The 27,465-nt window shown below is 44.9% G+C and overlaps 1 protein-coding gene across 2 annotated transcripts in view; it reads right to left on the minus strand.

The window, feature by feature from the left end:
- The window catches only part of ELMO1 (engulfment and cell motility 1), a 1,507,126-nt gene that overhangs the window by 1,159,504 nt on the left and 320,157 nt on the right, over positions 1-27,465 (minus strand). For both annotated transcript variants that reach the window (XM_086964835.1, XM_086964834.1), the window contains one exon: positions 4,904-4,944. In XM_086964835.1, the coding sequence (XP_086820961.1) occupies positions 4,904-4,944 (41 nt within the window). The remainder of the gene's footprint in view (positions 1-4,903; positions 4,945-27,465) is intronic.

Raw genomic sequence — 27,465 nt, forward strand, 5'->3', positions numbered from 1 at the left:
TGTTTGTCCTTTACCAATGCTTGTTTATTCTTAGCCAATATTTGTCTTTGTATGCACCAATGCTTGTTGACTTCCCTTTGCCAATGTTTGTTTTTCTTTTGTCTTTACCAATGTTTGTTTTGCACTTACCAGTGCTTGTTTTCGGGCCCTGTGGCACTCGCTAATGTTTATTTGCAATTTCAGGTCTTCTGCCGGACCTCAAAATGGCCGCCGATGATCCCTCGCAGGGGATTGGACACTGCTGCCTGACTCCAAAATGGCCACGCGGGAATCACGTTTGACGGGATTCCGGCCGTTTTTCTTCGTTTTTCACCGGAATCACAGTATTTTCTTAGCGCTTCCACTCACCACTTGCCGGTTGCAGCCAGGATCCACCGCTGGAGTCAATGCTTCAGGTAGGGTCACTTGTCTTGACTTCTGCCGCCGGGGTAGGCTCCCGGTGGGCACTTCTGGGCACTTTAGGCGGGACGCTCCCACCTCTGCACACGGGGCTCCCGATGCTAGCGCTCGACCGCGCTTTTCACAGGTGCATTTGTTTAGCGCTCAGCAGCGCTCGTTTCCAGGCGATGTCCACGCCTTACTCAGCAGGGCTCCACACACTCGGGCAGCACGGCAAGGTCGGGGTTGGGCTCCCGATCCCTCGCTTGGCTCGTTTCAGCCCTCACCTCACTCGGGCACTTGCAACTTCTTTTGGCGCGAACAGCGCTCGGTCAGCACCGCTTGGCAGGCGGTCTCCGTGGGGCGCCGTTCTCCACGCGAGGGCACTTTCTTTTTTCTCTTGGGGTCTGGCAGAGTCAGGGTAGGCTCCTGGCTTCTGCTCCTGCAGCGCTGGCTGGACACCGCGCTCTCTTGCGCAAGTCGCGTTTTAGCGCGAAGGGGTCACTTCTGCCTCGGGCGTTGCGACGCTTGGTGCCTCGGCTCCCTCTTGAGTCCCTCCCAACTGCTGGGGGGGGGGACAGGGTCACCTGCTACTGGCTTCACGTGGCAGGTCGCAATTTCGTCCTTCTGGTCAGCGTCGCCTGCTCCTCGAGGCACGCTGGGGACAGGGCTCTCTCGTGAGGGTCTGTGGGGTTCAAGCACATCCCATCCTCGTCGCCAGCTGTCGTGTCCCAACACAGTAACACACGGACACGACGGGGGTATGCTTAAACTCTTTATTCAGCTTCTTCACAGGTCCCTGTCCCTACTCTAACTGTCTCCTGGTTCCTCTCTCTGACTCCACCCCGCAACCACTAGACTGCATCCCACAATACTACAGGGTGGTAGTTCTCAAACTTTATATTTATTATTATGCATCAATAACGTTAAAGATCAGTCATATTCCAAATCGTTGTCTTGATTCACTCACATTTTAATAACTCACTCACTGAATATACGACGAACCAAGATAAGATTTGGGATTTATCAAGTTTTGTGGTTTGCAGCGCATTAAGACGAAATAGTCTGCAGGGTGACATTTATGGAGGAGAGCGATTATAATGTGTGTTGGCTTTTATATGGGTTGCAAAAGAGGGGTATTTTAGTTAATTATGGTTGCATACTTCCTTATCTTTTTTGGCAGCAGGTTTTTGTTTCAATGGATTCTAAAATCAGCTAAGATCATTTTGGTGGAGCAATCGGTTTTCATTGGTGTGATAAGTTCATCAAAGTGATGAAAGAAGGATGAGTCTTAGCCAGTGGGTGGGAGGTAATGTGAGCGCATCAGGATTTGTGTGTTTAAATGTAATTGTAATTCACAGAAGTTGAAAGGAGAAGGAGGTCTGGTGTCACAGTGAGTTATAATGCACACCACCTGTATTTTTATTGTGATCTGTCCTTACGATGAAAGGTGTAACAATCAAGTATTAGAATTTCTAATAATTGTGGTGATGTAGGTGAAAACCAGGTTTCAGAAATAAAATGCATGTCTTGAGAACAAGAAGATAGGAGGTCTGCTATCTTGCGTGCATGGGCATGAGCTGATCTCATACTTTAAAAGAAGGATTACTTTTGAGCAACATTGTGAGACTATAATCTAATTTGATTAAATAATTTTGACCTAGTTACTACACAGTAATCACTTATTGGCTTGTGATCTGTGGATAGTCACAGTGGTCAAATATTACCAGTTGATGCAAGAGAGAATTTTACGGATTTTCACCAGGTTGAAATGATTTGAGATAACTATTCAAAATACATTTGTCTGAGTGATAGGATATTGATCAACCGAATGCACGAGAACATGTGCTCCTCCTTCTGCTGTATAACCCTGGTCTTGCTTGACTGGATTCTAAGGAAGCCAGGGTTTCCATTGAGCAGGTGCCCACACTTGCATTCATTTCTTTTCAAGCTCCATTCCTATTCACAAAGGTTTTCGAACATCTTAATGCGCAAAAAGTCAAAATGGGAAGTAAAAATGTCTAATGCCAGTTCGTATAACACAGAGTTGTAAACATGTAAACCTGTGGATGGAATTTAGCACTGGTGAAAATGTGCAGCTACGGTGGATTTCTGAGATGTAGGTTATGGGGTACGGTTGTGTGCATGTGTGTTCCAACTGGACTGGCAGAGCAGGCACCACTGGAAATGTGGTGAACATCCACAGTCATTGTCTTTCATTCACACACATTTCCAACAGTTTTTCAACCCCTGTTAAACATGTAACTTTGACACTAAAAAGGTTAAGGTACATTGGCAGATGTGATGAACACACTACTAATAATCCTCTCCATTTTCTGGAGTTTAACAAAATGCTTTTCTATATATGGCAAAAAGAACACATGATGGACAGAATGCTGAACAAATAGAACATTCACTCCAGTCACAGATCTGGGTTGAATCCATCATTTTTTGCTCATCACGCCAGGTTGGTACCAGTCATATGCAACTCAGTCTTGACCCTGCTCCCAAGGGGAACAGTCCAGCCCAAACTAGCAAGCCAGGTCCTCCTTGAAGTGAAAACAAGTATCCTGGGACGGTCTTCGGGGTATCACCCCTCATCAACTCGGCTCGCTTGAATCCAGAGGCACAGTGAGAACAGGACACATACATGTCTGGGCATATCCCTCCCACTTAGAGAGGCAAAAGCAAAAAGAAGAGAAGATGGAAAGAATGCTGACCAAATTAAACATTCACCCCTAGTCACAGATCTGGGTTTAATCCAGTTTTTCTTTTTTACTCACCACACCCCCTATTTTGGATCTAGCCATAAGATAATAAGTCTGGACCCTGCTCCATACAAACAATGGATTTAACCCAGATCTGAGACTTGGGGTAAATGTTTGATTTGTTCAGCATTCCATCCATCATCTGTTTGCACAGTACTTTTTGCCGTAAGTAGGATGGGTATGCCAAGAAGTGGGTCCCAGGCTCACTACACCACCGGACTCAACCTAGCCTGGTTGATATAGGGGGTACCCCAAAACCAGTCCCAGGGTGCTTGTTTCTGGTCCAGGAAGGACCTGGCCTGCCAGTTCGGGCTGAACTCATCCCCTGGGGAGCAGGGTCAAGACGGATTTGCATATGGCTGGGTCTAAACTGGTTTGGCGTGGCAAGCAAAAAACAATGGATTTAACCCAGATCTGTGACCCGGAGTGAATGTTTGCTTTGTTCAGCATTCCGTCCATCATTTGTTTGTTGAGAAATTTTCTATATATAGCAATATATTTTACTTATTTAAAATCAGAAAATACTTCAATGTACAAAGACAAATTTCTGTCACCCATTTTATTGCAGGTTGTCTGTGCTTCGGGCAATACTCAGGAATAAGTATGGAACAGCATGAATGTTCACGATATGTAGTGTAGATTTCAATGCACACTACTACAGACCTGTGTGAGTCTCCTCAAAATGCATACATAAAGGGGAATTGTTGGTGCACGTCACCAATTCCCATACTAAATTGGGCTTGCAAACTCTGGGTTGGGTTTCACTCACTTTTGGCTATTTTGTTGTTTGCCCTCCCCAATCCTAAATCGGAGAAGGTTTGGTAAAATAATCTGTATTCCAAAAGCAGAATATTACTTCCTACAACTTTTAAATGAACAGTTCACTCCATTCGCTTCAAGTCTGTTGTACATACATGTGATAACATGAATGAATTACAAGCTCTGTGGTTAAAGGTTTATCATACAAGATTTGCTTTTTCACATAGACCTGCCAGTACAATAATATAGGGTTCAAAAATGTAAAAATGAAGGCAGTGAGAGTACTAGGTATTGCATTATTCAGAATAAATACGACCTGAGTGGATTAAAAACACATTATAGGTTGTGCGCAAAAGGAGTGTGCAAATTCGAGAATTTCAACTTCAAAATCTTCATGAATTTCTTTCAAAACTGTGCCACATTTACAAATGTTTTTTATACAGATTTTATGGGAATATGTGCGGCAAAAGTAGGCGTTTGCCAAGACTACTTAGAGAAAAAATCATTTTAAGGAAAAAAATTCTTGCCCGATAGATTTTGCAGGAATAGTTTTCAGTGGAAAACTTTTTCATACAGACATTTCCATTTCCACTGGCTAGAAAAGTTTTGCAAAATGGACACCGCAAAAAGTGCAAATATTGTCAATTTCATTAACTCTTGAGAGCGAATTTACATTTACACCCACTCCTATTACAAATATCCAAGTAGCATGAAACCTTCAAACAGAGTATTCAGAACTAAGTTTGAGGCACCATTACCGAAACAAGCATCGCTTGTTCTGTATGTCAGTGAAGTGTTATTGAGACTTTTTTTTAACACCATAAATTCACTGTTTCATGTAATATATCGAACAATGAATAGGGAAGACATTTTTCGAAAAAACATCCCCCTGGTTATGTGCACTTCAGAATATACTTTACAGACTAAGGTATATTTTTTGTTATGTATGATGTATGTTAAGACGTTAAATTAGAAAACAAATTTTGATCATCACTTACCCATCGGAGACTTCTTTTATTATCGACGACAGTGGTTTTTTCTAGAAGAGAAAAGAAAAAATGATGAGGGAACATCGTGTTTCTTTTCAAAGGTTAAGAGCATTTTCTGTATGCAATCATAAGAAATCATTCGACAGGCTTTTAGATATGTAAATTGGTTAGAGGACAAGGGGAGTGAAAATAGCTAATTGAGCCCAGGGATATGGGCAATAAACCATTCTCTAAAGCTTCCATCAGCAAGCATTTAGCCATCCAGAGATTTGTGATAATCAATCGGAGCACAATTCAGTATTATGTATGGCAGTACGTATATCGGATATATTTAAATTTCGAATACAGTGGCTACTCAACGATAAACCGTGGAATACTAACACGTTGAGCAAACCCAAAGAGGTTCATCACAAATCTAAGTTTCCCAGGTAAACAGGCATTCAAAAGAAGCAACCACTGAATATTATTTCTCATGCTCCATGATTTAACATGGCTAACTAGCCCATTTCCAGGTTAGATAGCATATTTCCTTGAATACCACTGCACCTCTAAATTCAGCACTGCTAGAAAGAGTTAATCAATAGTTGCAAAGTGTAACTTTTAATGATGATTCTCTTGATGCAGTCAACTGATGTGTATTCTGCATTTCCTGCCCTCACTAGTATCTAGTAGTAACTAGTATCACTAGTATCTCCATGATTGGGTCCCTCGCATACAGCAATCATCAGGTCCAGGATATGGGGTCAGAGGATGGTGTACGGCTCTGGAAAGGGCAGCATGTCCGGTCCCCATAATATATCAATTGGACACACACAATTGGGTTCTAGGGGCCTAAACAAGGCTCAGGCGGTGGGGTGGGGGGGGTAGTGGGGGGGGTCACAACACACTACCCATTAACAAATAACATTGCGCTGACACCCCTGGTGGTGGGGGGGCTTATTTATTTAACCTCTTCCGTGCGTCGCACGGCCCCGGCCTTCTGACATCACAGTGGGCGTGTGCGGAGGCGGGGCAGGGGCCGACCGAACCGCGCATGTGGAATTCCGGCCGCAGCGAAACGGCTAAAAGGGGGGGTGCCTGTGTTTTTCTTTTTTTTAAACCGGACGGCGGATCCCTTTAAAAAAAATAATACGTTTATGGCCAGGAGGTGACCCCCACCAGGCATAAGGGAGCATGGTACCCCTACCCTGCCCCCTTTATGTATTTTAAAATCTTATTACAGGACTGGGGATTAACTACTCAACAAGAGGTTCACTTGGTGCAAATATGGTGCAAATATGCATACGAATAAATATCACAATAAATACATAAATGTATAAATATAATGATAAAAACAATTTGCATAAAAGTAAATATAATGGTACTACCGAATAGCATTTAAAATCTATTAAAACATTCCCAAATTGGATTTGTAAAAGCTAAAAATTCCAGTATTTTTTTACTAAATTGCATTGGGTATATAGATACCATCATCATTATTGCACTTTGTAGTTAAGAACATTGTTTAAAACAAACATATTAAACATAAATGTTGATCCATGTTGCTATAGTTGATCAAAATTAAGCCCAAGTGGGCTGAGGCAAAACTATTTATAGTTGTAGTCACCTAGGTCTTAATTCTAAACAGTGCGTAAGAATCACCCTACTGACCCACTATCGGTGCAGAAAAGTGCACAGTGCTAATTAAATAATTAAAATAATGTTACTATGCAAGGAGGGGTTCTGTTTATGGAATATATAGAATCTCATGTTAGTAGTTAAGTGAGATGGAACTAACTTAACTATATATACACGTTACCTAATATCTCCGGATACTCTTTATAAGCATGTAAAAAAGTCTTCACTGGCATTCAACCCAGACTAATGTTCTGATTTGTTACCTTTGCCTCAAATTGTAAAGCGCTCTGATATCCTTCGGGATCAAGTTCGCGCTATATAAAACTTTAGAAATAAAATAAAATAAATCTTGTTTGACCGCTCGGTTTCCTCTTCTCAGGGGTGGAATTACGTCAATAACAAAATATTGTAAATGCCTGGCTACTGGGTAGGCGTGATACTTGTTGTTGATTGCACTTATGTGCTGGATTATCCGCTTGTGGACTGGCAGTTTAGTGCTGCCGATATACCACAACCCACATGGACACTCCAACACATAAACTGCAAATTCCGTTTTACATGTCAGTCTCTCACTGATAAGTATGGGATCTATATATATCTGTGAGTGGGTGCATGAGTGTGTGAGTGGGTCTGTGAATGTGTGCGAGTGTCTCAGTGCCCTCTGTTTTGCCTTTTCTGCCCTTTATTTTTATTTTTTCTCCCTTTAAAATGGGGGAGGGGGCCACCATAATTTCAGTGAGGAGGGGGGCCCAATTTCTGCACCTGGGACCCCATCCCCGGGGTCCTGGCCATGATTCAATGGGGAGGGTTTCCCGGGGTGCCCTGGAGCCTACCCAGGGCACCCAGTGTCCATATTAGGGACCGCGGTGGAAGGCTCAAGGACTCCACAGTCCCAGCAGGCTCATCGCCTCCTGCGAGAGCCTGCATTGCTATTTCACATAGGAAGCTGATGAAAATGCAGCTCCCTGTGTGCAGAGCAATAGTTTCATCTCTGTCCCTGCCAGCAGGTAAAGTGATGAAACATCTGCTTCCAGCAGGAAGAAGCACTTTGACAGCTCCCTCCCACTCGAAGTGGAGTATTTGCTTTTGCTTGGTGGGAGCTGGCAAAGAGCACATGGGTTTTGGCAAGCAGGCAGGCACTGGTGCTACAGGTACCGCTGGTCTTGAAGTCCAAATATTCTATCCCTTTACCCAGCTGGGAGACTGTGAGGCCTTGCCCCCGGTCCTGGTCAAAGGCACAAGTCTTGCAGGGCTTCTCCTACTCGCCCAACCCGTCTGGCTGCTTCGCATGTTGACCATTTTGGGGGCATCAAGCTCCCCTCCTTGTCCATTTCCAGACACCAAATATGATTTGGAGTCTGTGTTCATTGAAACATACGCTAGGGAGTTGCTTATTTTTTAGGTCGAGCATTCACGACCTCTTGTATATACTTTAGTATATACTTATGTCTGTATGTTCTTTGTGGGCTCTGGAGATCAGCCCTAGGACATGTCTGCTTCCGCTTAGGGACTTTTTTTCTGTTCAACTGCCTGTATTTAACTGTCTAAATGAAAAACGACCAGCAGAGGTCAGTAAAATACCAGAATTGCTTTCTACTGAGGGTCTTTCCTTTTTATTTTTACCTTTTCAGGCAACTGTCTCTATTTAACTTTCTTGATAGAAAACAGCCAGCAGAGGTCAGCAAAATACCAGAATCACTTTAGCATTCTCTAGATTCCAGTCCATAGAAATTGTCTTCTACGAGCACCTGTAGACAATAATATTTTTTTCATCTCTTGTATTTTCAGTGATATGACCCCCGAAGGCCCTGATTTTATATTAAAAACAGAGCTTTGGATTATACCAATTTCCGCCGAATGGCAATATTTCTCTCCATGTGTTCCCATACCTGGCCTGTCACACACTTTGGTGCTTACTTTCCCTCCATGTTAAAGAACAGTAGATGTTTCAGCACCCAGGCTAATGTGCTGCATAACTAAATACATATAAGGTCTCAAAGGTGAGACCGATTGCATTGCAAATGCTTGTTAACTATCCTCTCCTCTGACCTGCCCTTTAGAAAACAGTCAGTCGCAGCAGCAACTACAAATCTGATAGTCCCACACACAGGCCATGAAAGTGATTAGAGATATACACCTGGATGTCAGTCACATTGATATGTGCATCAAAAGGCTACCTAGGGGCCTCAACCCTACTCTTTGATTATATGATCAGTCACATCGGAATACCACGCATGTAACACTTGGAGTAACACTGTATCACCACTACCAGTTGTATGAGAAAACTGCCAGCATCCACAGTTATGCTTTTTCATGTATTTATACTACAAGTATCAGGATGCAAATCAAAAACGTGACTGGATGAACTACTCGCAACTGAAATTATGCCAAGTCATGTCACAGCATACTTACTTCATGCATGTTCTTTCCATCAGAGAAAATATTTCAAGAAACAGCACAATGTGGTTTTGTTTCAACCTTCATAATAGATAGATCTCAAACTTGTTCCATATCAGGAGAACAAACTGATAGTCCATATACTTTACCCGTCATCTTTTTGAAGCCATCCTTCCAGGTTTAGAAGACAGTGCAGGGTTATCTTATCATCTGCACTCACTGGAAGTGCTTGGGAGGCCTCATGCAAGCATGGAAATCCGCCCTTTATGCCCTGGGTTGGTAGTAAAAGTAAAGCTCTATTTGGGGTGCAGTGGGCCCCTCAAAGCCAAGGCCCCCACACATGCTGCAGTATAGCTAGCTACGCCCTCGTGCGCTCTATTGTACACATGCTATGTATTCACAAGCATCTCTGGAGTCTAACTGATAGGAAGCTTCACAGGACCAGAGAAGAAAAGAGGACGCAGTAAAAGTGAAGGTGCCTAACACGTGTATTCTTATGCACGTGCTTAGCCAACACTCTCTCCGAATTCCGAGACAGGTACAAAGTGCTTATTGATGACGTGTTTTTTTTTTTTTTTTTAGAGATGGAAAGGACAAACCTGCTGAATTAGTAAACTTGCTCTATGTTCTAAATCCATTCTTTTGCATCTCCACTGTACTAACACTTCAGCATAAGGCGCGTTTCACGTTCAAGGCCGTAAGCTTCATTCAATTACGCTGGTTACATTTTGCATGAACATGTTTTTCACAAGATGCTGCCCAGCATAATAATGATCTCTTCTCTGTCGGTTTCTATAAACGACCTCGGATTCCATAAGGCAAACTAGGCCACATGCCAACATCTTTGTATCAAAGTGCTTCACAATACAGTCTCAAACTTTGCACTCTAGACTTTTACTTTACTAGGTTGAATATAGTGTGGACTATGTCTCCTTCAACAAGGGTGCTCTAGCCTATTTTTATTTTATAATTGTATCACAAAATATACAATTGGAATAAGAAAAAACCAAGGACAGTAAAGAAGATGATGTTGTTCATGTCAATATGCTTTTCTGTTTTTGGATTTATATAACAGGTACTCATTGTTTCTGTGTATTTTGGAAAATGTTTTAAGAATTGTATTAAAAAAATAAAAAATAAATCACCACAAGCTCCAATGTCCTTTCCTAATGTCAGACCTCATTCATTGGGGTCATGGGGTCAAGTAGGGGCTACTGTGCCTCGGCCATGGGGGGCTCGGTCTTTTGTCTCCGAAGTCCCGGGGCCTATCCTATCATGGCTCTTCAAACTGGGCAAGTAGAGCCCCCTTTAGCACCTGAATCTCAGCTGGAGCAGTCTCAGGCCTCCCAAGGAGGTAGTGTGAAGATGCACAAACTCAGCAGATGACAATAATCCGGCACCACAATAACTGAGTGTCCGACCCAGTGCTTTACTTTGGTAAAGGATCACTACTTTAATATTAAAACATAATATCAGACCACATAAAACAATCACAATTCCTGAACTGGTGCTTGCGCTACAGTACCTTGTGTTCTCCCCCATCTTGCCCCACTCTAGGTGTCTTCCTCTCCGTTGATAGGTCTTGGTAGGTCTACCCAGAATTCACATTAGCCCTTGGTTCACAAGCAAGGCTCTGCTATTAACCCCTTTGCTGCTGATGACGAGTTCAGCTCGTCATCAGCCACGGTGGTCGTGTGCGGATGACGAGCTGAGCTCGTCATGTAACGCGGCTTTTGGAAAAAAGCCGCACAGCGCAAAAATAACCGCCGCACGCATGTGGTTAAACAGTCTCACCACAGTACTGGCCTCAGATTCTATTTTCCTGCTTTCTGTGGGCACCTACACAATGTGTCTCACTTCACTTTCGCTTTTGGGAGGGGATGTGCCAGCTGGAGGCTCGACTCTCAATCTGAGGGAGGATGGCAGCAGGACAACAGCAGGATCAGTCATCCAAAGTCCTCACAAGTTGGCAATGATTCTGGCAACAGTGGACCTCTTCTAGATTGTCAGTGAGGTGCAGTAGGCAGGCCACCAAGGACAAAGGTTACAGCAGCATGAGAGCAGTCACAGCAGGGTCTGAGTTGTAGTGACTGCACAACTCCAACACAGGTTTGGAGGGTGGAGGTAGCACCACCTAGGCAAAACCTCTGGGTGGCACCTCACTCCACCTAGGGCACAGATGCCTTGGCTGCACGCTCCACCCTGGGCATTAATGTTCTGGCAGCCGAATACATCTTGGGGACAAAATGATCTGCAGTGCACTCCGACTCGGGCGCAAACTTCTTGAAAGTGGCATGCCGTGCCTCAGGCACAACTTTTTGATGGCGGGGGCAACAACCACTGACTGCGTTTCCCTCCTGGTACTGCTTCCAAAGAGTGGCTGCTGCCCACAAGCCTTGGGCATGCAGATCACTCTCCCAACCCTTCCTTTAGCCATGAAACCCACACAGTTCTGGGGTCAAACTGTTCTGGCACTTCAGGTCACTCACACATTTGCAGGGTTGGCAGGCGCATTCTCCCTATCAGCAGCAGGTTGTATTTTAGACACTTTGGCTCAGAAATTCGCTTCTTACAGCAAAGTCAGATTCCAGGTGATGTCCCCTCACCCCAGGGAAGCTGCCTGTCAGGAAGACACGTGCTCTGGTTGCACAGTATTCCTCTGAGCACTCTCTGGAGCTCTCCCTTCCTTAGCTGCAGATAACTTGGAACTAGAACAAGTAGGTCAGCGGGTCACACTGTTATACATGTTAAGCACACAGAAGATGTGGATTCTCGGTCTGCACTTTCGCAACACGTTTGGGTTGTTTCTCTTTTCATCGGTCCTCTCCAGGTTGCCCTCCAGACAAAGCCTTTGTGCAGAGAGAAGCTCTTCATAGCAGGGTAACCTCCTGCTTGAAGAACCCGGGACGGAAGCACTAAGAGGTGTGCACTTTCTGCCCCCAGCTCCTCATCAGCCACACTGACAGTGATCAGGAAGGATGAGAAAGACTTACCTCAATTAAAGCACCCTTCTCAACATGAACAACAGAAACTGCAGTACTAGCCTTCACCAGTAGCAGCCGGTGTACTGGACGAGTGGCGGGGTAGGAGGTTGGTGCATAAGGGCCTTTGGGAACGTAACATATATCTTTTTAAAACTTACCAGCAGCTGGCCGTGTTCCGCTCTTCTGCTCCTCTTCTCACAGGATCCTGCGGCCATGCAGCCAATCCTGAAGCAGCTCTCATGCATAAAATCAGCTTCAGGGTTGGCCTGAGAGCTCTCAATTTGTGCTCCCAGAAAGACTGGAAGCCAGTGCCTGCTCACTCCAACCCAGCAACGCATATGGGTTGGAGAGAGCTTCAATGCGCATGACAGTATGGCCAGCCTGAGACAGACAGCCAAACAGTAATGCGCACTGAAGGCAGTGCTTTACCACTCCTCTCGTCATCCCCCTGGCCCCACCTCAAGACTTCGCAAGAAAGGAAAAACAAAAAAATGATCAAATGTGTTCATTATAGTTTTTTTTTTCCTTTCCATAGCGGAGGAGCAGCCACTGGCCTTCACCCTCACCATCCACCAACAGGCAGTGCTAACTGAAGACTTCTCAGCAAAAGGACATGATAAAAATTCTAATTTAAATCTCCTCTTTCCTCACTTCAGTGTCTATTTCTCGATCACCAAGCTTCAGGAAAGTTAGCAATATACTTCCACTGTCTGAGAAAACAACCTCACCTCAGTCTTGTGCACAGAAAGAGGCCAGGGGTTCCAAAATGGACCCTGAAGCCACTATACTCTTGCTCACTCATATGCACACACCATGTACATCACACAGGCACACATATAACACCAACTTGCAATGGTAGTAGTGTTGCAATCTGCTTTAGTACATAGAAGCATAACTTTACACGACAGGTCAAATTATCAATTCCTGCAACACTTTGCTGCCCCCACCACTCTACATGCTAAATCCATGACAGGAAGAAGAAGAAAAGGCTTCACAGAATTTAATATTTTGTGCTTTTTCAAAAATAATAAGTGATGCTTTTGATATCAGATATATAGGGAAGTCCTTTTCATAATAAATAAATATATGGCATTAGGATAAAAATGCAGGTTTAATTTTAAGTTCAGTGTCTGTTAAAGTCCTGCTGTGACCTGGGGTTCAGTAGGTCACAGTAGGCTGGTTCAACAGGTTATGAAGTAATTTCCACTTAGACTCACTGCCTGTAAAGTCATCACGTGACGAGATCCAGGATATCTGGCAAGAATCTGGTCCTCCAGAGTTGGACAAACCAAGAACAGGGGTGCTTTGTGTTGTAAGTAAACGCCATCAGCAAGTTATACTGAATAAGGGAGTTTATTCTTAGCACAGCAGAGAAGGAACCAGCGCCTGCTGACCAGTCAACCAACTGACCTAGCAGAACCTGGAGTCCACAGACACATAGCCATTCTAGAACAGAGCACATAGAGCATAGAGTACAATTGTAAACCATAGAGAAAAGCAATTACATAGTTTACAACACTTTGCACCCTGCTTCTCCTCTAGAACAGCACATGGTCGCAGCATAGACATTCTGCTGCAAATCTCTCCGGCCTAGAGCAGCTCTGGCCTTTTCTGTAGATCACACAGCCAGAGGGCTCCCCCCTTTGCACCATTTTTAGCAGCACGATTGATTTGTCCGCGGGAACAAGGTTTGTACTTGACTTTCAATTGAGTTGATCAGGTTTTCAGAGACGTCAACACAACCAAACGGGGTCATTACACACTGAAGCACAAAGGAAATCAAATAACAAAACGGGCTAACAGTACACTGGTGGGAAATGAAACAACACACATGCCCAGGAGGCACATTTCAAATGGGCAGCCTGACAATTAAGAACATGAAGAAATTCTCTGATTACAAATAAAGGGGTGAGGGAATGAGAAAGATAGCGTTGCATTGAGGCATCACCAAACAACGCTTGTAATGCAATCAGGCATGCTTCACTAGACTGTCAAGCTCTCTGCATCATGTACAGTCCTCTGTAGCTGTCAATATGCTGCGACAGGAGCACAGCCAACACCAGAGCTTAATCCATGTGTGTTGATGTGTGAAACAAGCATGCAATGCAGCATTAACGAGGGTTTGAGCTAATGCCATTGTAAATGACAATGGTTTTTATTTTTATGTTTTGAAAACCTGCAAGCGACGACTATAAGTACAAAGTGCACGTACATAAAAGCCATTGTCATTTGATTGGACTAAACAGTAAAAACCACAACAGCAGCTTTCTATAAGGTGATAGATATAACCAGTTAAATTGGAAGAAACATAGTTAGGGGTAATGCTGATATGTTGAGTGATTAAAAAATGTCGGTAGATCAGAAATCCAAAGGTTTGTGCAAAGTTGTGAGGACAGTATGCAAATGACCTGAAGGAGGAACGAAGGGGGTGGGGTTTTGTGAAGTACTTTTTATATTTTTTTCACATTTATTTTCAATACAGATGGGCAAAATCACAATACAACACTAGTTCAGGCATTTGTTTTCAATTGTTTTGTTGTCAATTAACAACCTTTCAATGTTTGTAAAAAGGTGGATTGATCCTCATTACAGCAAGATATACCTTAAAACAAGAGAAGTTATAGGAAAAATTAAGAAGTCCAACTGTATTTGGAGTGTAGTATAGAGCAGGCCAGTATCCTCAGGGTGAGCACCTCCAGCCAGATCATCAAGGATGCGGTTTTAAGCTGTGGACCGGTGTGTGGTAGCTAAACACAATCTAGGTGTTGCAGTATTGTTTTTCCTCTATTACCCCAATTAGATTAACACACACCAAAAAAATAATGATTAGTGGCCACGTCCGATATTTGCAGAAGACATGAGGGTGCCCATAATAATTAGGTAGGTCGTTGAAGGACAACGGACGTGCTGAAAGAAGGAAATACTGGCTAGTCGAGTACAAAATGAGAGTGATGAGGTTAACCCTATACATTTTTTTTTTGTGGTGGATCATGAATATGGGAAAGTTAGCAGGCTAAAGGAATAACATGCAGGTGGTGTACGACAAGCTGTCAATGGTGGAGTGGATTTTGAGGACACGTGTGATAATCCCATAGGAACTAAACTGGTGGTGCCCAGGAGGTTTGACCAGTATAAGGGAGGGGGGTTTTACCCAAAGGATTCCACATGGGACCTGGGTGCTATATGATGTACAAAAGAGGGGTCCCTGTGAAACAATGTACCATTGTTTGAATTTATTTAAAGAAAATGTAAAAACAATCAACGCACTGTAAATTAATCACAATGAGTAAACCAATACATTTGATAAATAACAGTGCCCCAAAGTCAAAGGAGTGAAATAGCGTGATGCTGTGAAGGAGAAGGAAGGTGAAAGGGTAGAAATCGTGACAAATGATTATTATCCAATTTCATTCGAAATACAGGTACTCTTCAAAGGCTTCAGATCCCTGAGCCAAAATGAGGGATCATCACATATCCCTTTGTACTTAAGATTGTCTATATTGACATTGATCTAAAAATATATCCAAATTAATGCGGGCGGTGTCAACTGAGGAAAGTAGAAAGTAGCCGTCGACGTTTCGACCCCACGCAGAAATTGTAGTGCACCCTGTATATACCCTGCCCTGATGAAGACCCCGATGTAAGGCAACAAGTACGCCTACAATTGTAGCGTGGGGTCGAAACGTCGACGGCTACTTTCTACTTTCCTCAGTTGACACTGCCCGCATTAATTTGGATATATTTTTATATCAGTGTCAATATAGACAATCTTAAGTACAATGGGATATGTGATGATCCCTCATTTTGGCTCAGGGATCTGAAGCCTTTGAAGAGTACCTGTATTTCGAATGAAATTGGATAATTATCATTTGTCACAATTTCTACCCTTTCACCTTCCTTCTCCACAGCATCACGCTATTTCACTCCTTTTACTTTGGGGCACTGTTATTTATCAAATGTATTGGTTTACTCATTGTGATTAATTTACAGTGCGTTGATTGTTTTTACATTTTCTTTAAATAAATTCAAACAATGGTTTATTGTTTCACAGGGACCCCTCTTTTGTACATCAGGAGGTTTGACCAGCCATTGATAGGTGGCAGGAAAGATGGCCATGAGAGGGTCGGGAAGGGCATGAGGTTCTGGCTCGATAGACAGAGATGGGAGGGTCGGTGTGAAAAGCTGAGCTGTGGCCTCAGACCCCTAACAGGAGTCTCTCTCATCAACTTCCAAGGTTTACCATTACCAAGCTGGTTGCAGCACAGGCCCTCACTGCAGGCCGCTCTGTCAGCAGGAGGGAGGTGGCTAGTGCCAGCACTTTGGCACTTATCATGGCTGGCCTGGGAGGCTCTGATAGGCACAGACCGGGGGAGCAGTCGCGGACACGGAAGGGGTGACTCTATGAGGAGATGATATAGTGGAGAGGGCCATGTTGACAGATTGTACAGTAGGAAGCGGAGGCAGGATGGGGACATCCTTGGAGGCCTTGATTACATGTGTTATGAGGTACAGAAAGTCGGGATGGAGTCCTTGAGGAGAGGCCAGTGCTAGGTAGTGACAGGTGGCAGGGATGCAAAGAGTCAAGCGAGTAAGGTTTGATGGTGAAAAGGTGGGGTTAAAACACGAGGATGAGTGCCAGAAGGAGGATAAACTGGGCTTGGAGTGCGGGCTGGCCGCGGCTCCGTTTACCTTTGTATGGAAGCACGGCAGTGCCAGGTGGATGCAGTGCGCCATGCCAACAGACCTTAGGAGGCGGCATGCCCTTGTTTCGCAGGAGCAAAAAGAGCAATTGATGAACAGAATGCAGAACAATGTCATACATTCACCCCAGTACAGAGATCTGGGCTTAAATCCATCTTTTTTTGCTCACCATGCCATTCCAGTTTGGACCCAGCCATATGCAAATCAGTCTTATCCCTGCACTGTAAAGCACCCAACCAAGAGGACTATCCGACCCAGCAATCGCGGAACAACTGCGATACCGAGGGGCGGAGATCGCTTGAGTGAGGAGCAGATGAACGGAAACGGGCCGGCTGCGGCTATTCCAGCGTGGCACAGGCCGGGAGCTGCAGTGTTGGAAGAGACCCCACATAACCCGCAACCAAAGTTTTGAGGCTCCAGGCGTGACTAGAGCACAACAAAGAGTCACTGTTTCCCCTCCTTTTGTCATCCGGGCAAGCACATGAAAGAGACTGGGAAACTGACCGGCAGCCCGGTTGTCAGTATCGGAAGGGAGTAATAGGCTACGCCCAGGTTGGAACATCCCAGCCAGGGCCTGCACTCAGGCCGGTGAGCCACAGAGGAGAAAATCTTTGCATGCAGGCCCGTGGCAGCTGAGAAGAAAGCAGGGCACCACGAGCCAAGGCTGGAAAGAAGATTTTAATACATAAAACACAGCACTTGGTCCACAGCACTAGGGGCCTACTGGTAAATAGACGTAAAGGAAGGCGCGGACTGGCACAACCCTATGTGGCGCAAAGGGGTGCTAAAGAGGTGAAGGTACGCTTCCAGAGGCACACCAGACAGCCGCAAAAGACCGGTACTATTTTGAGGCTTAGAAGGCGAGGATGGTTGTTGGGTGATTATAAACTAGACGCAGATAAATAGGACAGCCACAATGAAGCCCAAGGGTGCGTCCGCGACCCAGAGCAATAAAATGGGCAAACATGCGGTACCCCGGAGTGTGATGACGGAGGGAGCCAGATCACACGGATACAGGAGCTGGAGGAGCCATCACTAGGGACTGTAATGGAGGCGAATCTGTAATCTGGGGGAAACCCTTGAAACGAAAATTGATAAAATTAATATAGGCGTCAACCTCCGAGCTGTTGCGTCAGCATCAGCTAGTCATAAATACCACGAATTGTTGGGTGTGTGGTCTTATGCCACATACTACAGAGAAGGGAATGCCATATTTGGTTTTGCCTTTTTCGCCTAATGGGTCAGTTTGGGCACTCCAATCAATGTTTATCTATGCGAATGAAGCCTCTTCTGTACAGAGCGGATATGCACAAAACATCAGAAAAGGTCAAAGCAGCGGAGACCAACATTGGAGAACTACAGATCTTAACCAGACAACTGTAAGACAAAGTACAATGGCTGGAACGGCAGCAGAAGGCAGCGGCGGAGAAGTTGGAAGACCAGGAAGGGCGGGCCCGATGCAACAATATACTGGTATTTGGGGTGCAGGAGGGAACGGAGGGCCCCTCCGTAGGCTTTTTTCTGGAGGACCTGGTCCAGAACCAGTTGAAACCCAAACAATTGTCCATGTTCTTCACGGTTGAGAGAACACACAGGGCTCCCGTACCTACGCCAAGACCAGCTGCCCCACCAAGGACAATATTAGCAAGGATACTAAACTACCGGGATCGGGACTCCATCCTGCAGGCAGCCCGGACTAAGGGAGACTTGGTGCAGGAGTACGCGACAATATGTTCCCCCCCCCCCCCCCCCCCCCGACTTCACTCTGCTGGTAAAGCGCCAGCGGCGGACCTTTGACGAAGTCAAGAGAGCGTTAAGAGAGGAGGAAATCAAGTACCCAATGCTCTTTCCAGCCAAATTGAGAGTAATAGAGGAAGGTGAATTATGGTTCTTTACGGCACCGGAGGAAGCATGGGACTGGCTTGAAGGAAGACGGAAAGGCGTAGTGCGAAGACGGCAGAACCAAGACAAAAAGCAACAAATGGCACAAGAGGACAGTCAATCCGAGGCCAGGACGGACCCCACCATGAGTGCCAGATCCACACAAGACAAGGGACAGCCAGAACCTTGCCGACCACAAAATAATTGGAGAGAAAGAGTGCCGGTGTCCATAGATACGCAGGAGCTTCCCAAGGAACAATGACCGACTTTTAGAGATACGAGGACTATGCAGGGAGTGTGGTCAGAGCAACCACCTGATTACCCCCCCCAGCGATGTTACTTTAAGTGGTAATGGTAACGGAGACCTATGAGTTAAAGGTACAAGGAGTTTGCCGGGGGGGTGGTGGCAGGGAGGGACTGCGAAGGACAATTAAGAGACTTGGTGTCCACCAACCCCTACAAAGTTTCATGTTTCAGAATGAGCGACAGGCACTCTGCAAATGGGGGCAGTGGGTAGTTCTAGACCAACAGTGCAGGGTAGCAGAGAGGCGGGGCATGGGATCAATTTCAGTTATTCGAATATATGTTTGCAACAAAATAGGAATGTTATGCACATGTTAGAGTTTCAGACACCTAGCAATTTGATACATAGAGCACAAACACAGGGAGGGAGGGAGGGAGGGAGGGGACAGGGCGATCAAGACGTGGGGAACCACACATTGATCATGACAACACAAATGACCAACGCCCTCGAGATGTTATCCTGGAATGTAAATGTTCTAGGAAATAAAAATCAAACGCACAATGGTCCTCCAATATTTGCGTAGGCACTCCCCATACCCGGTACTCTCCAGGAGACCCGCCTAAAAGGCAACTGCTACCTGGCATTGAATCGATACGGTTACTCTCTTATAGCCCATGTAGGATACACAACATGCTCCAGGGGAACAGAGATACTTAGAAAAAACACAACACCCTTTGTGGTGGGCCATATTTGGCGGGCGACGGAGGTCAAATATGTCGCATTAACCGGGAAGTTGGGAGGACCGAACTATCAACATATGCTCTCTATATATACCGCCAAGGCTCCACTCAGAATCCTTCCCAAAGCTTAATAAAACACTGCTCGAAATGCCCCAGGGACTTTTGATACTGGTAGGTGATATGAATGCTGTGATGTCCCCGGAAATAGATCGAAGCACAAGACGGGAAGCACCAAGTGGGCGGGGACTGCTTCAATCGTTCACAAAAGCAATGGACATAAAAGATCTATGGAGAGCACACAACCAGAGTACCAGACAATACACACATTTCCACAGTGCACACTAGCGGATCCTGCCTAGATTACATATTCACACACTATGTATGCAGTCTCTTTAGGGAAGTGGGACATAAAGCCAGAGGGATATCAGACCACTTACTGGTGGAAGTAACGCTTCAAGGCCCACTGAGGGAATGGACATTACTGCCGCAGGTGCAACCTTGGCTCTTTAGAGATGAGGAATTCGCAGACAAGTTTAGAGAAGGGACAGAGCAATATTTTGAGGAAAACACTGGGACGGTTAGTTCTTCAGCTGTACTCTGTGAGGCACATAGAGCAGTAGCAAGGGGTCATGCACAGGCCCTCGTAGGGGGCAAAAAGAAAGAAAGCTGGGCAAGATGTGAGGAACTGGAACGAGAAATACTTGAGCTTGAGGAGCAAATTGGGGGGGGGGGGGGGGGGGGGGAGTCACAATAGAACACACCCTGAAACAAACTGCGGCTAATACAGTCAGAACTCCATGACCTGGATGAGAGAGCAGCTAGAGCGCATATAATAGCCAAACAATGGCGAATTTATGATCTAGGCGATAAAGCGAGTAAACAATAGCATGGTTAGAGAGGAGGGATAAAGCTCGCAATTGGGAATTAGAAATCCAAAGAATAGACTGCTCACTTAGTAAATCAAATGTAGAAATAGATGAACCCTTTGCAACTTATTAAGCAGCGATATATCAGTCCGGAATAACTAGAACAGTTGAGGAATGCGCAGAGTTTCTAAAGGATATCTATCTGCCTGAGCTGTCAGCAGACAAAAGGGAAGATATTGATAGAGACCCGACAGTGGAAGAAATTACAGGCGCCATACGTGATCTACAGTCTGGAAAGGCGGCAGGTCCAAACGGGCTACCCACAGAATTATACAAATGTGTCACTGATAAGGTGGCACAGCCGATGCTGAATATGTTCCAGTGCATGTTGGAAAGGGGTAGACTGTCAGAAGATATCAGGGCAGCCACAATAGTGGTCTTAGCCAAGGAAGGAAAACCTGTGGAGCAGTGGAGCTCATACAGGCCCATATCTTTGAATAATTTTGAGGCGAAAAGTATTGGCTAAAGCCTTGGCAAAAAGAGTGTTACCAGTAATTTCGGCAATAGTTCATCCAGACCAGTCTGGTTTTATACCACACAGAAGTACGAGGATGAACCTCAGGAGACTCTTTGGAGTAATGCAAGAAGTGACATTAAGGCAAGGCGAGGCAGCAGCTGTAGTGGCACTAGATGCGCAAATGGTATTCAATAGTATTGAATGGCCATACCTGTTTGCAGTCTGGACCAGGCTAGGGTTCGGGCCACGCTTTCGGGTGTGGGTAGCTCTAATATACAGTGATCCACTGGCGCAGGTATGAGTAAATGGGACGGTGTCCAGGTCTTTTCAGATGCATAGTGGGACACGGCAAGGATGCCCACTTTCTCCATTGATCTTTGCAATAGCAATGGAGCCACTCGCTGCATGGGTATGAAATGACCCTCTGGTATATTGGAACAACATGGGTGGAGGCTGGGAAGAACACATTTCCCTATATGCGGATGATGTGCTGGTCTATGCTTATAGGCCATGCCAGACAATTCACAGACTAATGCATACATGGCAGCCATTCAGACTACCAGATAAACTGGGATAAATCACTGGTATTCCATTTGACGCTGAAAAAACCAACACTTAAGCTGAAGTACAGAGAAGTATTCAAATATTTAGGGATAAATATTTTCAAATCATAGACAGATTTCTTGAAGCTGAATTTAAGCCCACAGATGGAAAGACTGTGCGAAGACGTCAGCCTTTGGCGAAGGCCTTCCGATTTCATTAATGGGCCGGGCAGTGCTATTCACGATGATGGCACTCCCCGCCTCCAATATGTACTGCAAAATATGCTGTATCAGATTCCGGAGTTAACATTTAAAGCAATTGACGATATGATCTGAAACCTGCTGTGGTATGGAGGGAGTCTGCGTATTGCTCTGAGAAAACTACAACAAAGGGTCTATGAGGGTGGGTTGGCGATCCCTGACATTAAAAGTAAATACTTAGCATCCCAGTTAATAAATGTTAATGACTGGGCCTTCACACCAATGACGGAACCAGCCTATCGGGTAGGCAGACACGCCAAGGGCAATGTGAATGATCTCAGGGCCCTATACTGTAAGAAAGTCAGGAAATCATATCCACCAGATTTGCAGACAGTGGTGCGGGTATACACCTGTTACAATGCATTTTTTACTCCGCACTACCATTACAACGCGACTTTTACAACGCATACCATTACAACGCATTGCGCTGGGGTGCGCTCTAGGATAGGGAATAAGTATAATTTACTATCCAACACCTTCCCTAGGGTCCACGGGGACTGGAGTTAGAATAGTAAATTATACTTACCACTATCCAGCACCCCAAAGCGCTATGCGTTGTAATGGTATGCGTTGTAATGGTCGCGTTGTAATGGTAGGTAGTTGTAATGGTATGCGTTGTAACGTCATACATCCGTGGTGCGTTCCTGGTGGAAGGCTAATGAGAAATTAGGGTGGCAGGCAAGGCTGACGGAACAGACCCTGCTATGGGACAGTGAAATACTGAGGGAAATTGGGCAATTACAGGGATTCCGGAAATGGCGCCTTAAAGGGGGCTGAATGACTGGGAGATATGTGGAAGAGGGGCTCAATTACATGTGGGGAGCGGCAGGCAGAGTTTCAATTAGCAGAGACGGAGAGACTCTGCTATTTCCAGTTAAGACATGCCTTGAGGAAATGAATAGCAGAGGGTGATACGCTACCAGAATACTCTCCATTAGAGGATAGGTTACTGTTAGATCCAATGATCGACAAAGCAGTGTCACTTACCTACAGGAAGATTATGAACAACTCCCCGGATCCTTTGGTCTCCCTAAGGGAAACATGGGAAACAGACCTAGGGCTTCTGGAGGAAGAGGACTGGAGGGAAGCCATCCAAAGCCCTAGAGAGATTGCCATTAGATCAAGGTTCAGGCTGGTGCAACTTTGTATCCTGCATAGGTCTCATGCTCCTAGAACACTACAATATAGCCAGGGCCGAAGCGGCTGACCTCTGCCTAAGGGGTTGTGGTGAGAAGGGCTACTTCTTTCACATAGTGTGGGCTCGTCCCCTGATACAGCGCTACTGGGCAGGAGTAGCTCTGACAATGGCGAGGGTGGTGGGGTAACAGGTTACGATAGATGCAAGATGGCACTTACTGGGAGTGACTGGCAAAATTAAATGGCCCGTACACCCCACAACATGGCTGAGCCTAGCAGCAGCAGTGGCGAAAATAAATATTGCTATGAATTGCGGTAAGGTAGATCCTCCGAGAGTTAAAGATTGGAGAAATTACCTAGATTGGTGCCGAAAGCGAAAAAAATTATCTACCTGAGTAGAGGGTGCCCAGCAAAAAGGGAGAGGATTTGGCTGGCGTGGGAAACATATAGGGCAGACACTGGGTTAATACTAGGAGGGGGGGGGTCACAATAAACGGAATACACATGTAGTAAGATCGGGTGCCTGGCCGAAATGTTTTGTGACCTGTAAAATATATCAAATTATCAAGTATAATGTATATGGAGGTTTGTAATGGTGCACTATTTACTTGTTTAATAAAAAGAAAATAAAAAAAGAAAATTACAGGGCGTGAACTAATATCCTGCCGGGGGAAAAAGAATGACCAAAGATTAAGCCCCATTGGTCTGGAGGCGCGGATGCAGGTGAGGTGGTGGTGTTAGGGGACTGATCCTGTGGGGGCTGTGGCGGCTCCGGCGTTATGTCATGGGGGCAGTGCAGTGGGTGTAGGTTGCTGCTCGTGGTTGCTATGGCCACTATGTGCTCTATCAGGTAGCCATGGCTGTTGGAGGATCTGTGCCTCGGATCGAGGAAGAGCACTGACGTACCACAGGAAAAGGAGGGCCGGGCCAGCCTTTACTTGACTGGCTTGGCGAGCAGGCCGTGCCCTGATATAAATAAAAAAGAGGAAAGTTCGAAAGAAAATAAAGGTGCAAACGCTATAGTAAAAGTGGGCCACGCTGCCAAAGAAAAACATAAAAAGGTGCAAGTTGGACTTATTTCTAATAAAAATGTAAAAGCAGGCACCATGCTGAAACCGTAGAGCGGCACCCCGAGGCAAAATGGGCACCCTTGCAATAGGAGAAATTCAATAAAGAAAATAGTGCTCACAGAATAGATAAAGCATACCGTGCAAGACCACAAGTAAAAAGTCCGGTCCTCATGGAAAGTTACAAATACAGACAAGGAGTTACTTAGGCGGGACTAACAAGCCTATTAACGAATCAGAAGCAACATTTTAGAAACAACAGTAACAGGAGTCAATTGAAAATATGGGCGGAGCTTCAAGTCCATACTAGAGTACAGCATGCCTTGCAGGGCAGCACATGCACTGGCCAGGCTTGACCTAAAAAGCAGGCTCTCGCTCACCTGAGTCACCAATGCATTACAGCAGATTTTTGCTTATATGTGCTATGGACAGTGCTTAGTTTGTAAAATATAACAAATAAAAGTGAAAGCAGGATCCCAAAATTAGGAGCTCCCCAGGCCCTAGAGAATTCCGGATTACTGAATACTAAAGTTACCTACACTTGAGTGTATCTTCGTGCCTTTTTCTTCCGCCGCACTTTACTTCCTGTCACTTTTTTACTCTTGCAGGCTTTTCCTCCATGCATTTTCCTTTTATCACAGTTTTTTCTGACTTTCTTCTTTCTCCCTTTTTTGCCTGTTTCTTTCTTACTCTGTGTTGAAAAGTGATGATGAAAGCCAAGTCTTGTCCCTACACACGAGTGCTGGTGTCCATCACTTGCAACCACAGGCACTATTTAAACACTGGTGTGGACTACCATTAATAAAAATGCCATGGGGGGGGGGGGGGGGGGCAGGAGTGGCATTATGCAACCCTAGACTCTCTATAACATAATCGGATGGACACTTCATGCCACAATTAGCCACAATTTGCTGCCAAGGGTCTGGTAGAAGATAGAGACATATGAACCTTTTGTTTCTGCCGATGAGTTCCTGACTTCTGACTCCAGTGGTAAGAAGAGCAGAGACAATAATATCAAAGGACAAATAACATGTAGCAGAGGCGGCCACTAATTGACATCCATGCTGTGGACATAGCAGTACAGTAGAAAACACAGCACATAAGACTATAGTAGACGTCGTCTGCAATAAGAACCACAGCTAATAACCAATGAGGTGTTTTCCAACTCTGAGCCTTGTTGTCCTGTAATACTCCCCGTTCTGCATCTTCCACTCCCCTCCATCACTCCCTGCTGTCTCCTACCTAACCCTGTGACTAAACACAGCATGAAACCTACATACCACAAAGAAGCAATACTCGACCTTGTAGATGTCAGTCAGGACATAGTAAAAGTCTCATGTCCTCTTTAAATTAATTGGTTGGACTATTCTCAAATCCGTTTCACCATTTTAGGACTTACTCAAGAAGATAGCGTGCGACAGAAACATGAACACACCAGGGAGAAAAATTACCGAATCAAACAAAGAGCTTTATATACATCTGGTGGCCGAGACCGTCACAAACGTAGCAGTCCTGTCCACCTCATCACAAGTGCCATTGACTACAATGCATTTGTAATACAGCAGACGGGTTATCTGCCACGTTTGTGAGAGAACCCAACTCTAAATTAGGCCGAAAGAATTGCTGACTTCCAAGATTTCACCTCCTACATCACTTACTCACGTCAAATATCACTCAAACCCACTGTCAAGCACACAAAATGAACACTAAAGAAACTTTCAATGATTTTACTCCCCCATAAGAAAAATTATTAGCAAAAGCAATGATTCAAAATGATTCTCTTCATCCTCGTTCAAAGTACATAAACTTTCAAAGCAAGTAAAAATTTAAGCATCTGCGGCAACCTCTCCTAAATTCAAGAGGACCCACTTGCTTCTTTACGTCAGACAACAAAGTCCTCAGTATCAGCTGATGACCATCTTACCCCCTCTTTTGCCAAAAGGCTATACCAAATCCTGCTTCCATACTGGGGATGCTTGCTAAAAAGTCCCAAATTATCTAGATTTGCAGCTGTGGCTCAGGCGAATAGCTTGGAGAAAACAGAACCCACGCCTTTTTCTTGCATTGCAAATGTATTCGCTCAGGGGTGTCCAACGTGGATGCCGAAGGGCAAGATCAAAGTCAGATTTCAGGATAACTAAGTAAAAGTTGTCCTCCTATTGTTTTTAGATAAATTACCTTATGGTAATATGCTGAAAATCTGGCATGGAATCAGAGTTACTAGACCCATGTTGGATACCTTTATTTTAAATTTATTCAGGCACTCCTTTCATCCATTTGCCGGAAGAGCCACTCAGTCCACCCTGGGTTACCTTGGAATCTTTGCTTCCAATTAAATACATCTCTCTTGCATTTCACGCTTCATTATACAGCTAAAAAAAGCACCTTCGAACTCCAATGCTTCTCACAACAAAATGGAAATAAACAACATTTATTAAGTCAGATTGAATGAACAAAGCAAAGAATATTAACACCACCGAAACTTCTGGATCAAGAGCGGCATTATCCTGCCAATAAATGCATTAATCAAGAGCAAATCATGCCCTATGAGGAACTAATAAGAAATGTATTATCTTGACCAAGAAAAATGTAATTATAAAGGAATTTCCAATATCAACAAATGTATCCACACCCACATCTGTACAACTACATCCACAAATAAGCTGATGTACAAATATCAACACTCCTCCATTACCATCGCACTGACGTCTCACATACACACAGACTTTAGAAGTTTACTACTCAAGATTGACAAGTCCAGTCCGCAGGGGTGTGCCATAGGCATCCAGCTTGGCCGTATGGGAAACATGGCTTGTAGGGCCCCAAAGGCACTCCACCTGGTAGATGCTTGGGGGACAGCAGGTTATACGAAAGGTAGAAATCTGATTGTGGAAGGAAGACTTCACACGTTGGAAGACTTCACACGTTTGAGGACTTGATGGAGGGGGTAGACCTTAATCAGGGGCAGTTTCTTTTGTACTCGGCTCTCCAGGGGATGGCTGGTAAACTGTAGGCTGTAGAGAGCGAATTACCACAGGTGAATCACTCATTAGAATTGATGTGAACATAGACTTGCTCGAGACGAGCGATCCCTGTAATTTTACGGAGCTCTAAGTTGGGATCCTTCTGACCCCTGCTGCCAGACTCTCAGGGAGTGGTGGTAAGAAGGATTGTCTATGGAACTGTCAGACATGACGTGGTTGAGATGTTTTGGGTTTGTTGGATAGATCACACAGAACTCCCTGTTCCAATTTCAGTCATCTACATCACACATACCTTTTCCCAGACAGAATAGGTAAAATGTACCCAAGTTCGAACACGCACTGTCCCAGAAGCCAACAGATAGGAGTTGACTTTCTTCAAATGGTGTGCATACCTGGTGGTCTTACAATATTGGCAATCGGTGTTTGCTTGTATTTCAGTATTACGAATTCCATTCTGCCCTGCGAACCAGTCTGCCATCTCTTGCACACAGGGGTGGTGAAAAAAAACAAAAAAAACAATTGATGAGCTTCCAGGGCCTAGCGCTTCTCCTTGCAAAATGTCGTATTGCCATGTCTTGGAAAGCAGGAACTGCCCCCTCGCTCATGGCATGGCTGAATGATGTTATACGCTGG

Source organism: Lissotriton vulgaris, chromosome 4_1 (assembly GCF_964263255.1).
Source record: "Lissotriton vulgaris chromosome 4_1, aLisVul1.2, whole genome shotgun sequence".
NCBI classification, from domain to species: domain Eukaryota; kingdom Metazoa; phylum Chordata; class Amphibia; order Caudata; family Salamandridae; genus Lissotriton; species Lissotriton vulgaris.